Source organism: Chelonoidis abingdonii, chromosome 1, assembly GCF_003597395.2.
Source record: "Chelonoidis abingdonii isolate Lonesome George chromosome 1, CheloAbing_2.0, whole genome shotgun sequence".
Taxonomy (NCBI): Eukaryota; Metazoa; Chordata; order Testudines; family Testudinidae; genus Chelonoidis; species Chelonoidis abingdonii.
Genome location: NC_133769.1, coordinates 260,431,167 through 260,448,872, shown reverse-complemented (window position 1 = coordinate 260,448,872; position 17,706 = coordinate 260,431,167). Strand labels below are relative to the sequence as shown.

General features: G+C 46.1%; 1 protein-coding gene across 1 annotated transcript; it reads right to left on the bottom strand.

The window, feature by feature from the left end:
• Nucleotides 1-5,899: 5,899 nt before the first annotated feature.
• On the bottom strand, nucleotides 5,900-17,286 carry LOC116831674 (uncharacterized). The gene is given in 4 exon segments (XM_075064587.1): nucleotides 5,900-5,926; nucleotides 10,744-11,288; nucleotides 15,501-15,567; nucleotides 17,254-17,286. Coding segments are annotated over 4 exon segments (672 nt in total).
• Between the last annotated feature and the right edge of the window lie 420 nt (nucleotides 17,287-17,706).

The following is a 17,706-nucleotide window of genomic DNA, read 5'->3' as shown; positions in this document are numbered from 1 at the left end:
TGTTCCAGATATATTAGACTTTTTCGTCACTGATATGCTGAAACTTTGCTGGGAATAATATAGCTGTTCCTACTCTTGCTTTTTCAACTGCCCATTTAAGAGGTACTCTTTCTAATGTGCCCATGAGGACTGAGCTCAGGGAAACAAACAACATGGCCTTGATAAATTATCACATTTGTTTAGTTATTTTTAGACTTTGTAACAATCAGAGTCAGAGTAACAATAGCCATGACTTATTAGCCTCTTAGGTTTTGAGCATGCGGATCTGTGGTGGTTTCACTTGTGGGGGTGGATGGGGGGGGCACTACTAGTGGTTAAGGCTTTGACCTTTCAACATGTGGGGGGTAGGGGCTGAGCCCTCCCACTCCACCAGGCTCCAGCCCAGGGCCTCGTGAGGGCAACACAAGGGTCTCACACCTAGGAGTATCTTAAAGCTGCCCTTCCTGGGCCACTTCCTACCACCCTGCTATTGTCCAAAGTTTGCAATCTATCAGCGGAGGCTGTGAAGGGGGGTCAGCTCAACACTTGACATCTTTGCTTGATCAGACATGGTGTGATTGTTCTCTCCCTCTTGGGTCAATGGCTGCCTCCTGCCTCCTCATGTCTTGGCCCTCTGGCAGGTGAGTTCCAAGTCTCTTCCCTTCCAGGGGAGACATAAACAAAACATGGGGAATCAATGGATAAACTGGGTTAATAGGTGAGAGGGGGAAATACCTCCCTCTCCAAGTATAATAGAAGCAGATCCTCCCTTTCCTCAGGGAGGGGTCTTCAGACAATTGTTGAGGAAGAGATCCTGCCTTCCCTCAGTCTTTTTCTCATGAGCTGCAAGGTACAAGTCCTTTCTCATCCCTATCTGCCCACACATGAGCTGTTCTACTCGCTTTTAGCACCTCCTGCAGTCTTGACATCTCTTGCAGGGGTGGCAGGCTGAGGTTTAATCCCTTGTTCCCCAGTGTGGGGTTTGTATACTCCATCACAGGATCCTGTAACTCCTTCTAAAATATGGTGCTTGTTGTTCAATGTCAGGGTGTTTGAACTTATTTTAATGGTCTGGGATTCATAATCAATATCTTCTAGAATTCTGAGGACAGGGATATTTTAAACCCTGACTTGGTGCTTTAGTGTTTCCACTTTTCTTTCCAGCAAAGAATTTTTTTAAGCAATTTTGTAATTTTCTTGAAGTTTCTTTAGCTCAGATTCCATACAGCCTAACGCTGCTCAGTAGTAAAATCTCTTGGATCTTAAATTAACAACTTCTCAGAAAACTACTCTCTTTTTTTCCCTACAAAGGAGGCAGATTTTTGTTTACAGTCCATCTTAATGTGAAGGACTAAAATTATCTTTCAGTCCCCTTTTATTTGAGCTTGTATTTAATTAGTGGTTAAGATGGAGCTGCTGGCTGGATTCATATAATTCTGAGCTGTTTGATTTCCCCTTACTTTCCCTCCCTTTTTTGCTCACTCTTAAAAAACTGGGTCAAACAAAGCCCTTCTTCACCTGTTCGGAGGGGGAAAATTACTTATGTGCCATATTAGCAAACTGTGTTCTAGCTGAAGCTGCTCTTCTCTGGTTGGTGCTGAGTTCTGCCCCTAAACAAGTACTTAATTCTGAAGAACCCTCCAAGCAGGATTTACATCCGATTAAAATAGCATAGGTTCATACTTATTAATAGCAGCATAGCTGTGCAATTCATGACCCATTAATATTAAGTATTTGTACAGCAAGAGCACCCAGGAGCCCCAGTCACAAACCAGGACTCCATTGTGGTAGACGTACAAAGAACAAAACAACAACGCCTGCCCTAAAGAACTAACAGTCTAAGGCCAGGTCTACACTAGAAGTACTTTGATGGAATAGCTATACCAGTAATCTATACTGGCAAAGCCCCCCTAATGTAAGCACAGCTCGCCCTGGAAAAATGGTGCTTTTGCGGTTACAGCTTACTTCAGCCCCCCACCCCTCCCAGCGAAATAAGCCGTTATCAGCAAATGTGTAGTTTTGCCAGTATAATGCATCTACCCTAGGGGCTTTTGCTGGCACAGCTCTGTCAGTAGCAAATCACACCTCTGACTGACTTAGGCCTGATCTACACCTGAAACTTAGGCCAACCTAACTACGTTGTTCAGCGGTGTGAAAAATTCACATACCCCTGAGACATAAGTCAGCTTAACTAAATCCCCGGATAGACAGCATTAGGCCAATGGAAGAACTCTCCCATCAACCTAGCTGCCTTCGCTCAGGGAAGTGGATTACTACAGTGATGGAAAGACTCTTTCCACCATTATAGTAAACATCTACATTACAGTGATGCTACTGCAGCTCTGCCTCTGTATCATTTCTAGTGTAGACATACTCTTAACCATGATGACAAAAATCTGTACTGCAGACCTGGCCTAAATATAAGATAAAAGACCACAAGTAAATATACACAGACAGACTAGGAAGCACAAGGAAACAATGAGATAATATTGATTAACATGATAGACAGTAGTCTCGGCATACCTTAGTGTTTCCTAAAGCCTAGTATGTACCCCATTAGATGTCTGTGAGAACAGACCTCTTAATTATTCTCGACAGTCTCAGCTTTCACTAACTGAAAAAAAAAAAAAAAAGAAGCCTCTAGCAAACAGCTGCTGTTGCACAGATAGCCTTCAAAATGTGAAGTGTGCGTAACTGGTACACAGGCTGCTCCTGAATCTGCTGAGAGCCTGAAACAAGAGCTCTGAGACGAGAACAGGACCATTCATCTTAACACTTGCTAATTCAGATGACAGAGGTCACACTGAAATTGTCAACGCTGACAATTTCACCACTTGTTGAAGCATGTAAGAAAGGAGAGGAAGTTTATTATGAAGATCTGCAAGAGTGTCTCCAAAACTTGCAGGGGTGGGAGGGGGAATGGGAGGGAAAGATGTATGAATGAAGATGGGTAGGCCTTTGGCACCACATGGAACATGATGCATTTCATTTGCCTGAAAGGGGAGAGACGACACTCAGGTTTCAAAAGTTTGGGAAACATTCACATTGTTGGATGCTGACAATAAATTCTGCAGCAAAAACATCTTGATTTTATTTGCTCACATATACTGGATTCTATGGCAAACTGTAGCAGCATGAAATAAATGAAAAAAGTAATCAGATTTTTGTTGAATATTAAAATTAACTACACAATCAATGCAGTATTGATGTTCATTTTAATGCAATGAAAATCCTTTAAGATATTTTTCCATTGAACTTTTTGCAGCAGGATAAAATAAATCTGTCATCATATTTTGTATTGACAATAGGGTAATGGAGAAAAATAAGCCAAAGACTTAGCACGCGGGAGGTTTTGGGTTCTTAAAAGAAGGCTGTATTAGCGATAGAGTGTATGTGAGGTAGCAGGAACTGGGAAGGGATGGTAACTGAGGCAAGAAGTGGATTTGAGTTCTATTACCTCTTCCTGTAGGTGTTTGTGGGAGGGAACTTGTGGGAGAGGTAAAATATTTGCCTTCTTGTCCATGGGTCCCCCTTAGTGAAAGAGTCAGGAGCCTTTGTGAAATCAAGTCATCTAGCAGACCAATCAGCAACACACCTTTTCTATGCCTGAGGCAGGGGCAGCATTTTCTGTAGGACCACAGCACCACTCAAAGCAGAGACTAAGCTTACCATACTTATCACATAAATCTAAACACTGTAGAGATCAACAGTAGCGATAGGAAATGTATACAGTTCTAGCTATCATATTTCATGAGTTCCCATGCAAGTCTGTGTCTACAGCAAGTTCCTTTTCATTTATATAGTGCGTGCAATATAACTAGGTCCTGTTTTTCAACCTAGCCCTTTTCTCTCTCCTGGAGAGAGCAGGGGAGGCAGAGGGGCTAGCTAGCTACCTTTTGATTAGTCTCTTACGGCATAGAGCATCGGCTATAGGTCTGCTCAAGAGATCAAACATCTCTTTAGATTAATGACTGCATCTTCATATATGTTTGTATAGGGCCCAGCACAGCTGTAATACTGAGATTAAACGGAAATAGATGATTGGCAGTGGGCAGATAAACCATTCCTGATGTTTTGCAACATGTGTTTGTAAACAGATAATCATGCCACAGTTTTATTCAGGCCTGGTCTACACTACGCGTTTAAATCGATTTAAAGAGCGTTAAATCGATTTAACGCTGTACCCGTCCACACTACAACGCTCTTTATATCGACATAAAGGGCTCTTTAAATCGATTTCTGTACTCCTCCCCGACGAGAGGAGTAGCGCAAATTCGATATTACGATATCGGATTACTGTTAGTGTGAACGGAATTGACGTTATTGGCTCCGGGCGGTATCCACAGTGCACCACTGACCGTCTGGACAGCAATCTGAACTCGGATGCAGCGGGCAGGTAAACAGGAAACCCGCGAACTTTGAATTACATTCCTGTTTGCCCCATGCAGCTCTGACCAGCAGGGTGGCGATGCAGTCCAAATCAAAAGAGCTCCGAGCATGGACTTACGGGCGATACGGATCTGATCACTTATGGGGAGACAAATCGTTGTATCAGACTCCGTTATAGAAGACGAAATGCAAAGCGTTTGAAAAAAATCTCCAGGCTACACAGTGCTACATGACAAGTGAACGGAAAGCCAAAGAATCAATGGACGCTCATGGAGGAGGGAGGGGGTACTGAGGACTCCACCTATCCACAGTCCACAGCAGTCTCTGAAAAGTTATTGCATTCTTGCTGAGCTCCATGCTGTAGGTTCAAACACCGTGTGGCGGGTCAGAATATGCTCCAGTTTTCCCACCCCCACCACGTGAAAGAAAAGGGAAAGAATATTTCATGACTCTTCCAACTGTCACACGTGATGTCACTTCTCAGTCTATGTACTGAATGCTGCTGTAGGACGTGATGCTGCAGCAGTGAAGAGCAGTATCTGCTCCTCTCCCTTCCCGGTGGGAGATGGTGCAATATGACTGATAGCCATTGTTGCCATCAGCCTGTGAGTGCTCTCGCTGGCCTAGGTGAGGCTGGCTGGGCGCCTGGTAAAAATGGAAGGACTCCCAGTATTCCAGTAGATGGTACAGAATGGTGGTAACTGTCTTCCTCATAGCAACTGGGGCTGAGCTTCAATCAGCCCTCTCCTTTCCGTGTAAAGAAAGATTCTGGACTGTCATGCAGCAAGCATGCTGTGCTCCCCCCCACACTGCTTAATGTCCTGCCTGGACTATCTCACGCCGGAGGCGCCTCCCCATTTATGTCACTAATCAGTGTTCTTATCCTGTATTTTATTACTTCATGACACAAATGGGCAGGAACTGCACGGTAGCCCAGGAAGTGGGGAAGAAGGGAAGCAATGGGTGGGTTGTGCGGGGCACCCTTGTGAAATACTGACACAGAACAGCTGTGCTCTCTGTACACTGTCCTTCTAACACTTACCCTTATTCTAGGCAGGACTGACTCTATTTTTAGAACTATAAGGGAGGTGATGATCAGGGAGTCAATGCCAATTTTGCTTTGCGTTGCCCCCAGCCAATTTCAGCCAGGGCACTCATGATAGCAGCGGGACAGTACAAAGGGGAAGATAACCACATTTCATTGCAGTTTACTCTGGCAGTAAACAGTACAGAACAACTGCTTAACCACCTCTGCTGATCATGCAAAAGCAGTGGAATGCGCTGTGTCGCGCTGGGATCGCTCTCAGTCCGCGGCATCCGAACACATGGTTGCCGTAGAAAAAAAAAAGCTGACGGGTCCATGGTTGCCAGCTATGCATCTACCAGGGCAATCCAGGGAAAATGGCGCTAAGGATTGTCAGCTGATGGTTTCCGGAGGAAGGAATGACTACGACATTTACCCAGAACCACCCGCGACAATAATGATTCACCCAGGAATCCAGGGGCGGGAGACTGTGGGAACTATGGATAGCTACGGAAGAGCTAGCCACAAGCAACGCTAAAAAATAAAAGAAAAAAAGAAAAAAAATAAGAAATCAGAAATCGACATTAGCCTCAGACATGGACGCACAACGCCGAATTACTGTGCCTAGTGTGGCCGCATGAAATCGAATTTATAATATCAGTTTTATAAAACCGATTTTAGCTAATTCGATATTATCCCGTAGTGTAGACGTGGCCTCACTCTTACGTGATATCGAGCCATTGCCCCCCCACCTTTGCCCATCCAATTATGCCAGACTCAGTTTTCTATTAGTCAAATTTTCCTAAAAGCAGCTTCATACCTTCTCTCATGCCACTTTTTAATGCCTGAGAGCAGATCCTCATAAAAATCCACAACTCCATTACATTTTTATTAATAAATTAAATTAATGTACATTGAGGTTTTTTTTAAAAAAAAAAACAGGATGGGAGGGGAAGAAATTTCAGTTACACCCAAGTAATTTCATTGTTGTTTAATGGGGCTGCATAGTTGTAAATGAAGACAGAAATGCAGCCTAAGGGCCAGTTGTCTCAAAGAAAGAATTCCTACTTTATGATTTCAAAGCATGGAAATCTTCATAAATCACTTCACGTGATGCCAGTTTTGCCCCTTAGTATCCTCAGTTTGCTTTGGGGGCCAGAACCACTTCTCTTTGCAAGGTGGGAAGGTGGAGGGAGCGAACACTCCTTTCTCCTCAGAGCAATTTGTTAGAAAATTGGGAAGTAGAAATTTGGAGTTGCAGCAGTTTATATAGTCCTTCTTCGCATACACACTTCCAGGTGCACAGGAAAAGATGACTCTTAATTTACTGTACTTGGCTTCAAAAGAAGTATGACAATTCTTTTTATTTTTAATATAAATCATATCCATTAAAATGATTGCTCTGTCAGAGTGATTAGGTCTGAAAACACTCACCCACCCCAAAGTTGCTGTTTTAGATCTTGCCAGGGCAGTCCCCCACATTTCAAAGGTAGTTTGCTTCAAACTGGTTTTAAGTTGTTACTGTGATTCTGAACAATAAACTATTGTCGCAGTCATTAGTCTTTAGGGCTGTAGCCTATAATACCTCTTTTGTAATAACAGCATAATTTGAAAATTGAGATTTTTATCTAGTTAGATGTCAGTAAGCAGTGATTTCAGGAAGCAGATAAAAAGGAACAGAGCCAAGAATTAGAGTAATTAGTACTCAGAGTTCCTTTTATCTAAAGATCGCACGGGTTAACCTCTACCCGACCCCATGCCTTTGTCATACTCCCATTCTTCCACCCCAGCACTAGCCAGTTGTACTGAATCAATAGGATATGGAGGGGGCAGAACAGCACCAATCATACTGGTCTTTAAGTGGGCCAACACTAAGTGACTGCTGTGGGAGCACACTAGTATACACATCTATTTGTAGCTTCTAAAGTGGTGAGCATTGTTGGTGGCACTTAATCACAGTATTTAACATTACTTAAACTACTGGCCAAATACATCCCCATTACACAGAGACCCTAACTACTGTCTTACTTTAGCATTAATCATTAGCACCCACTAGCATTAAGCATCAGTTCCCTGGAACAGTTCCCAATAAGGGTACGTCTACACTGCACGATTATTTCGAATTAGCTTAAACCGATATTACAAAACAGATCTAATAAAATCGGTTTAGCGCGTCCACAGTGGGATCACGTACGAAATCGATTGTTTCGTTCATCCAAAGCACCATCGATTCAGGAGCGTGCACTTTAGCTTCCCACTATCCCATATTTCCCACCCGGGTTGAGAGCACAGTGCCTAGAGCAGAAAACATTCCCCGTTGTGCCTGCGACAGCCTCACTCTCCCTTGTTACGCACAAGACAACTCTTGCGCCTCTTTCCCGGCAGGCATGAGCAACACCCAGACAGCAATCATGGACCCAATCACAACACTATCTGACCCGTTCGTCAACACCTCGCTAATCTCTGCTGACTATCACGCAACAATAAACTGCCAAAGATGCAGGAGAAGAGACGCACGCTAATGCTGATCGAGAAGATGGCGACATGCGAGCAGAATCTCTCACTAAACCGCGCCCCAGCGTTTTGGAGCTACTCGCATTTAACGGCATCTCACCCATTGAATCAGAATTTGCACGGGAACAACCAGCACAGACGGTGGACCGCACTGTGTCAACGGCTGGGACATTCGCATGCTCGAAACTTCTCTCATGTCTAGAGCACTTTCTTACAAACAAACGAAACTTTGTGACATCTTTCCCCTCTGAAACCATAAACAAATAAGTGGCAATAGCCCTCTGGAAGCTTGCAACGCCAGACAGCTACCGGTCAGTCGGAAATCAATTTGGAGTGGGCAAATCTACTGTGGGGGCTGCAGTGATGCAAGTAGCAAAGCAATCGTTAAGCTGCTGCTACGAAAGGTTGTGACTCTGGGAAACGTGCAGGTGATAGTGGATGGCTTTGCTGCAATGGGTTTTCCGAACTGTGGTGGGGCCATAGATGGAAACCCATATCCCTATCTTGGCCCAGAACACCAGGGCCCCAGTACGTGAACCGCAAGGGGTACTTTTCAATGGTGCTGCAAGCACTGGTGGACCACAAGGGACGTTTCACCCACATCCACGTGGGATGGCCAGGAAGGGTTCATGACGCTCGCGTCTTCAGGAGCACTAGTCTGTTTAAACGGCTGCAGCAAGGGAATTACTTCCCAGACCAGAAAATAACCGTTGGGGATGTTCAAATGCCTGTAGTTATCCTGGTGACCCAGCCTACCCCTTGATGCCATGGCTCATGAAGCCATACACTGGCAGCCTGGACAGTGGTCAGGAGCTGTTCAACTACAGGCTGAGCAAGTGCCGGATGGTGGTAGAATGTGCATTTGGCCGTTTAAAGGGTCGCTGGCGATCATTACTTACTCGCTCAGACCTCAGCCAAACCAATGTCCCGCTTGCTATTGCTGCTTGCTGTGTGCTCCACAATCTTTGTGAGACTAAGGGGAGACATTTATGGCTGGGTGGGAGGCTGAGGCAAATCACCTGGCCGCTGAGTACGAGCAGCCAGAGACCAGGGCGATTAGAAGAGCACACCTGGAGGCGCTGCGCATCAGAGAAGCCTTGAAAACGAGTTTCAGCACGGCCCAGGGTACGGTGTGACTCTGTTTGCTTCCCCTTGATGAACCCTCCGCACTTGATGGACTTATTCAGTGTAAGCAACCCACCCTCCCCCTTTTGATTACAGGTTGGCGAAGGAAATAAATTCAGTCTCGTTTAAAATCATTTATTATTCATTAAAAGTAATTATGCATCTGTTAAAAATCATGTGTTTTTCCTTACTACTTTTCCCTGTAAGCAACCCACCCCCTCCCCTTTCGATGTATTCTTATTACAAAGGAACTATAAAAAAAGGCAGAGAATTAGGAAGGTATCCCTGGCTGCTGTGCTTTGGAAGGAGGGGGAAGGGAAAGCCATTAAGCACATTGTAGCGTAATTACAGCCTTTTCCTTGAACTCTCCAGGGGGTGGAGGAGTAGGCGGGTGCAGAAAGCCTTCCCCCACGCGTTCTTACACGTCTGGGTGAGGGAGATATGGGACGTGGGCTTGCAGGGAGGTTATACAGGGGCTGCAGCGGCACTCTGCTACTGCGCTGCTCTTCCTGAAGATCCACCATGCGTTGGAGGATATCAGTTTGAGCACGCAGCAGATCCAGCGTTGCATCTCGCCAACGCTGGTCTTCCTGCCTAGCCCTCTCAGATCGTTCACTGGCATCTTTCCTGTACTTTTGCTACCACATCCTTCCAATCATTCTGTTTATCCTCTCATTGCGTGTTACTTCAATAATTTCTGTGAACATTTCATCTCGCGTCTTCTTCTTCCTCCGCCGTATCAGAGCACGCCCTCGTGATGGCATAGGGACTGCAGAGAAATGTGCAGCTGCATGGGGGAGGCAAACCAGGGTGATAAGTATGTGGAAAGATACCTTTTACAGAGCAATGATAGTACTCTTTCACATAGAACACTATCCACCTTACAGAGCACATGTGATCTCTATACAAGGTCGCATTTTGTATCGTTTAAATATTCAGTGTCTGTGTGACTGGTGTGGCACACACACAGACGCAGGTACGGCCAACCGTACATCCACGCGGCGATGGTAAGTAAGGCTTTAAAAGTTTGACTTCTCCGCCGTTCATATACACAGTGATCTATATGATGCCTTGCTCCTGTTAAGAGGAACCTGCAAAGCCCAAACCCCCCTCTTTCACATCCACCAACAGCGCATGGCTCCTATCATATACGATCGCTGCTAGTGATCACCCTACTTCACCCCCCGCAGCGCGTTGCTGGTAGCTGGGAAGAATCCTGCTTGCCAGACGCTGAAAACTCGTCGCTATCCTCCTCCATCCCCCCGCTCTGGCCAGTAGCAAAATCGCCATGTCTGCCCCCTATTTACATTCCTGATTTTCTACAAGGTAACAATGGATGATATCTCTCCTGAGAATAGCACCGCAGGAGGCAGATCGTTTGTTTCTGCAATGCCTTCAGTGCAATGCCTTCAATGCCTGCAGTACCAAATGTCTTGCAAAATGCATGGCGTTGAAAAGTTACCTACTATGGGGGAACGGATAAGGCTGCCTTGGCCAGAAATGTTCTCATATATCATAAGGCTTTTTGAGTTCCTCCACGATCGATTCATGGAGATTAATTTGGAGGATTTTCGCTCCATCCCCAGACATGTTAACGAAATTTTCCTGTAACAGTAATGGCTGCGACTGCAGCAAAAGCCCTGGTGTCAATGCGATCTAAAAAAACCATCTTGTTTTAATCCGTGTTTGATACAGAATGAAGGGACACTTACGGAGGTCGCTTCCATGGCTTCACTGTCTGGGCTTGTCGCTTGGGAGCGCAGGGACTGTAATTCTTGGGTCTCAAAAAGATCCTGGCTGTTGGGGTTTACGGACTGCTGTGTGCTATCACCACGGTCATCTTCATCCTCATCTTCCTCTCCATCTTCCCCCTCGGCTACATCCTCAGAAACACTTGATATTTCAATCCCAAAGTCTGAATCCACGGACAGGGGTGGGGCACTGGTAGCGCTGAACCCCAAAATTGCATGTAGTTCAGCATAGAAGCGGCATGTTTTCGGCTCAGAGCCTGACCTTCCGTTTGCTTCTCTGGCTTTCTGGTAGCCCTGCCTAAGCTCCTTCACTTTCACTCTGCACTGCAGGGAGTCCCTGCTGTGCCCTTTTTCAGCCATAGACTTTGAAATTCTTTCAAAAACTTTTTCATTTCGTCTTTTGGAACGCAGTGCTGTGAGCACTGAGTCCTCACCCCAGATAGCGATCAGATCCAGAACCTCCTGTGTGGTCCAAGCTGGCGCTCTCTTCTTCGATTATCAGGAGACTGCATTGTTACCAGTGCATATGAGCTCTGTGTGCTCACCTGTGTGTGTGCTGACCCTCACGGTGGACAATCAGGAAATGGAATTCAAAAGTTCGCGGGGATTCAGGCTTTTTCCTGTTTACCTGGCCAGTGCATCACAGTGTAGTGTCCGATGCTATCATGAGTGCCCCTGTCACAATGGTTCAGAAACCAAAATTGGGAGTGGCTCACTTGGGACAGAGTCAATCGCTCCCTTCTTGTTTCTAAAATTGAGTACGTCCTGCCTGGACTGTCATAGCCCCAGCTGCCTGCCTCCAAGTGCCCCCCCCCCCCGTTTATGTCACGAATAAGTCTATGTTTCTTATTCTTGTATTCCTCACGACTGCATGACACAAATGGGGGGGGGGCCCTGCCACAGTAGCTGCAGAGGGTTGGGAGAGAAGGTGAAGCAATGGGTGCGGTTCTTGCAGGAGAAACCCCTGTTAATACAGCCACAGAGTAGCTGCGCTCTTCTAATACACTTGACTCTTCTTGTAGGCAGGAGTAGACTCTGTTAGTCTTTTAGAAAGCAGAGAATCCTGGAGGGATTGACTCAGTGGCCAGATTCTGCTTTGACTCTTCAAGGACCTCTATTTTTGCTTTTTGCAGTGAGTTGTTTGCCCCAGCCCTGATTTTAGCCAGGGGCACTCATGATAGCAGCAGACAGTTCAGAGAAGGAGAGATAACCGTCATGTCATTGCCAGTTTTCTCCTGGCAGTAGACGGTACAGAACAACTGGTAACCATCTCTGCTATCATTGCAAAAGCAATTGAATGCTGGTGTGTAGCGCTCGAGTGTCGCCTCTGTCTCCACGGCATCTAGTACACAAATGGTGACGGGGAAAAACAAAAAGCGGACGGTCTCTAGGGCTGCCGTGCTATTGTTTCTGCAAGGGCAATCCAGGAGAAAAGGTGCGAAAGGACTGTCTGCTGATGTTTTCCCGGAGCAAGGAATGACTGACGACATTTACCAGAACCCCCCGCGACCATTAACATTAGCATCAGGGGGCGGGGGATCATGGAGGAAGGGAAGGGGTGCTGAGGACTCCAGCTATCCCACAGTCCTCAGCAGTCTCTGTAAAACTATTTGCATTCTTGGCTGAGCGCCAATGTCTGTAGCTTACAACACGGTGTCTCGCATGGTTCACGGAACAGCTCATCAGTCTCTCCCCCACCCCAGCACGAGAAATGAAAGTTAAATAAACCAATCCTTGAGTACTTACAATGTCACCCTCTTTGTACTGAATGCTGCTGATAGAGGCGATAGAGCTGCAGCAGTACTGAACCAATGAAGTTAATCTGATTATTCTACTTGCTCGCTCCTCTCCCCCTCCTGGTGGTAGATGGTACAGTACTACTGTAGACAGCAGAAACTGTTACCGTCTTCCCTCTTTTTGTTACACTCATCAGTAAATGGGACAGAATGGATAATAACCCTGTAAAATTTTTGAAAGCAAAATGGGATTGACTCACTTGGGACTGAGTCAATCCTGCCCTTTATGGTTAATAAAAATAGAGTCAGTCCAGACAAGAATAGGATAAGTGTATTTAAAGCAGTGTATCACAGCACAGCTGCTCTGCGTCAGTATTCACAGAGGGAGCTGCTGCAAGTAACGCAACTGTTGCTTCCCACCTACCTGGGCTACCACGGCAGTGACCCCCCCCCCCATTGTTGGCATGATGTTATGAAGAATGCATGAATAAGAATCACAGACTAGTTAGTGAGATAAAATGAGGGGGAGGCAGCCTCCATGGGCTATGACAGTCCATGCAGTTCAGAATCTTTTCTTTACACAAGAGAGGAAGGGGTCTGATGAAGCTCAGCCCCCAGGTGATAAGATGAAGACAGTTACCAGCCGTTCTGTACCATCCACTGTCAGAAAAAGGGAGTCATTCCCATTTTCACCCAGGAGCCCCGGCCAGACTCAGCCAGGAGCACTCACTGGGCAACCATCTACCACTGGGGAGGGCAGAGGAGCGGATACTGCTCTTCACCGCAGCAGCATCGCGTCTGCCAGCAGCATTCAGTACACAGAGGGTGACATTTACAGTACTCAAGGAATATTTATTTTACTTTTCTTTACCGTGCTGGGGGGGGGGAAGAGACTGACGAGCTGTTCCGTGAACCACGCAAGACACCGTGTATTAAGCTACAGACATTGGGCGCTCAGCCAAGAAATGCAAATAGTTTTCAGAGACTGCTGTGGAGACTGGTAGCTGTAGTCCTCATTACCCCCTCCCTCCCTCCATGAGCATCCGTTTGAGTCTCTGGCTTCCCGTTACGGTTGTCACGCACCGCTGTGTATCCTGGAGTTTATTTTTCAAACGCTTTGGCATTTCCTGTTCTTTAACGGAGCTCTGATAAAACAGATTTGTCTCACCATACAGCGATCAGATCTAGTATCTCCCGTAAGGTTCAATGCAGGAGCTACTTTTGCATTTGAACTGCATCGCCACCCGTGGTGATCAGAGCTGGACACGTGAAAGCAGGAAATGTCATTGTAAAGGTCTCGGGGCTTTTCCTGTTTACCGGCACTCCGCATCCGAGTTCGGATTGCGGACCAGAGCGGTCAGTGGTGCACTGTCCTGCCTAGAATAATAGGCAAGTGTAATAGAGATCCAGTGTATCAGAGAGCACAGGCTGCTCCGTGTCAGTATTCACAGGGGTTGCCCCTGCAAGAACCGCACCCGTTGCTTTCCCCTCCTCCCTCAACCTTCCTGGGCTACCGTGGCAGTGCCCCTCCCCCATTTGTGTCATGAAGTTGTAAGGAATACAAGAATAAGAAACAGAGACTTGTTAGTGAGATAAAATGAGGTCGGGGGGGAGGCACTTGGAGGCAGCCTCCCGGGGCTATGACAGTCCAGGCAGGATGGACTCTATTTTTAAACCATAAGGGAGGAATTGACTCATTGCCAAGCGAGTCAATCCCAAATTTGCTTTCAAAAATTTTCAGCCCCAGTTTTGATGATGAAGCTGGTTATTAGCCATTCTGTCCTATCTACTGCGAGTAACCAGGAATAATTGCCTCGATGTTGAGCAATTATTAGGCATAGGGTTCTCTCCTGGATGGTGGGCAGTCCTTCAGCAACCATCTACCCCAGAGAGGAGGAGGAGATGGAGAGGAGCAGATACTGCTCTTCACTGCTGTAGCATCCCGTCTACCAGCAGCATTCAGTACACATAGGGTGACATAGAAAGTAGTCAAGGAATGATTTCTTTCCCTTTTTTTCACGTGGTGGTGGTGGGGGGGGAAGAAACTGAGGAGCTGTTCCCTGAACCACGCCAGACACTGTGTTTGAACCTACAGACATTGGAGCTCAGCCAAGAATGCAAATAATTTTCAGAGACTGCTGTGGACTGTGGGATAGCTGGAGTCCTCAGTACCCCTCCCTCCCTTCATGAGCGTCCATTTGAGTCTCTGGCTTCCCGTTACGCTTGTCACGCAGCGCTGTGTATCCTGGAGTTTTTTATTCAAACGCTTTGGCATTTCGTGTTCTGTAACGGAGCTGGATACAACAGATTTGTCTCCCCATACAGCGATCAGACCTAGTATCTCCCGTACGGTCTATGCTATGGCCAATAACGTCGATTTCCGTCCACACGAACCCTAATCCGAGTTATCACTATCGAATTTAGCGCTACTCCTCTCGTCTGGGAGAAGTTCCGAAACCAATTTAAGGAGCCGTTTAACTCGATATTAATGATAGTGTGAACGGGTACAGCGTTAAATCGGTATATCGGCCATTAAACCGATTTAAAGTCGCAGTGTAGACCTGGCCTAAGACTGCTATCCCTGAGTAAACTGTATTCTATCTAAGTATCTGAATACTGAAGGGTCAAATCCTCTTTCCTCTACCATGAGCAGTAGAGTCCCAGACATAGCAGAACAAATATAGTTTCATTGCACGTCAGGGTTCCAAGAGTCTCTACTGAGTGAGCATCCGTGTATCCACAAGGGACACCCACCCTGCATCTGGAACATCCAGTTTTGGATCCTGAAGATGATAACACTTTATGCCTGCTCTTCTATGACCAACCTATTTCCTGGGATCACTTCTCTCTCTCGGTACAAAGTAAATGAAGGCTGTAGCCAACTTATTAAAAAATAAAAATAAAATCTTTGGGATATCTTCCCTCCTCAAAAGAGGGTAGGGCAGTTATTTCTCAGACTATTTTGGGGAGTTCCTTCCTTACACAAAACAAAGAAAGCAAGGCTTGCAGGCAGATTGCTGGTAAACAGTCTTTTGAAGTTTTTTCTCCCCTGCAAAGAAAAGAAAGACTCAAATGCAAACCATCAGAAAAACAGTCGCTTTGCAACTCTTTCCCCTCCTCCAGGCTACCTAGTCAAACACAGAAAAGACAAACTCAAAGTCCTTTCATTGTACTTATCCTGTGAGGAACCATGCTTTTCGCCAGGCAGTCCACACAGAACTGCTTCCCCACTCCGAGCAACCCATAGCAACTTTGGCCAAGATTCACAAAGGGAGTTAAGAGCTCAATTTCAACATTTTGGCATCACCAAGATCCTCAAAATCCCTGCTCAGCTGCTGCCTAGCTCTGGATGTGCCTGAATTTCTGCCATTAAAATCCCTGAGACAGCTACATTTATGCTGCTGAGCATGCATACACCATCTCAGTCCTGGTAGATAGGGCTTATCTCACACCTACATGTCACTGGAATCCTTAAGGTAGGCACCCCCACATTTGTTAGGTGTGCTCTGAGTATGCCTAAGTCCACAAAAAACGTCCAAGGGGAGGCAGGAATAAGAGGCTTCCTTTATAACTCATAAATCCCATTGGTTAGGAGACTCACCTGGTATGTGGGACCCTAGTTAAGTTCTCCCCTCTGCTTGATGAGGCTGAGGGCTTTGAACTTAAATGTTCTCTGGTGTGTGTGTTCTAATCACTGGGCTATGGGATACTGAGGAGTGGGTCTTTGTCAGTCTCTCCTGTTGAAGCTGTACTACGATGTATAAATAAATGAAATGTGCATTGGTCCAGAAGGAGTGTGAGAATAACTCTATAGCCCAGTGGTTAGGGGCCCTATTTCTCTCCATGATCATACAGCAGGGTTTCTCAAACAGGGGTTGCCGCTTGTGTAGGGAAAGCCCCTGGCGGGCTGGGCCTGTGTGTTTACCTGCCCTGTCCACAGGTCCGACCGATTGTGGCTCCCATTGGCCGCAGATCGCTGCTTCGGGCCAATGGGGCTCCCAGTGGGAGCCACGATTGGCCAGACCTGTGGACGGGGCAGGTAAACACACTGGCCTGGCCGGCCAGGGGCTTTCCCTACACAAGCGGCGTCCCTTGTTTGAGAAACCTGTCATATAGGGACTCTAGGCACCTAACTCAAGGCTATGGATTCCACTGGGTGGCAAGGCACCCAAGTTCCTTTATGGATTTAGCCCTTCCTTCCTCTTCCTTATAAAAACTCCAGGAAGACTAACAGATTCCAGCCATTCCCTGCATGTGGTGGCTAACCAGTAGTACCTATACAAAATCATGAGTGATGTGGAAAAAGTGGATAAGGAAAAGTTATTTACTTATTCCCATAATATAACAACTAGGGGACACCAAATTAAATTAATGGGCAGCAGGTTTAAAACAAATAAAAGGAAGTTCTTCTTCACGCAGCGCACAGTCTACTTGTGGAACTCCTTGCCTGAGGAGGTTGTGAAGGCTGGGACTATAACAGCGTTTTAAAAGGGAACTGGATAAATTCATGGGGGTTAAGTCCATAAATGGCTATTAGCGAGGATGCGTAAGGAATGGTGTCCCTAGCCTCTGTTTGTCAGAGGATGGAGATGGATGGTAGGAGAGAGATCACTTGATCATACCCTATTAGGTTCACTCCCTCTGGGGCACCTGGCATTGGCCACTGTCGGTAGACAGGATACTGGGCTAGATGGACCTTTGGTCTGACCCGGTACGGCCGTTCTTATGTTCTTACCTGCTGGTTAATTCTTTCCTTCCCAGCGTACATGTCCAGGATTTTTGACGCCATCATCATCTTCCTGCTTCCACTGAGACTCAAATGAATGGTCTGCCCCAGGACAGGGTGGAATTCTAGTCTGTGTTCATATACAAAAGAAGTTACACATTAAAGTTAAGGTGATGAAATGTTGTGAATATAATTTTTATTCTTCTATATCTAAGCAATTTTTTTTCAGTTTATGTCTGCATTTCTCCCATTCTTTCCCCTCATTTAGGGTGCAAGATTTCCACTGGTATGTCCCAGTCAGGTGAAGCCTAGGATAAATTATTGCCTGCTTAATTGTACTGATTTCTATTAATAGATCAACAAGTTGAAGTAAACTTAGATCAGTAACTTTATGGCAATTGCAGACAAGGTCCCCAAGGAAAAAGAGACTCAATGACTGTTGCCATTACACATCAAGTGACA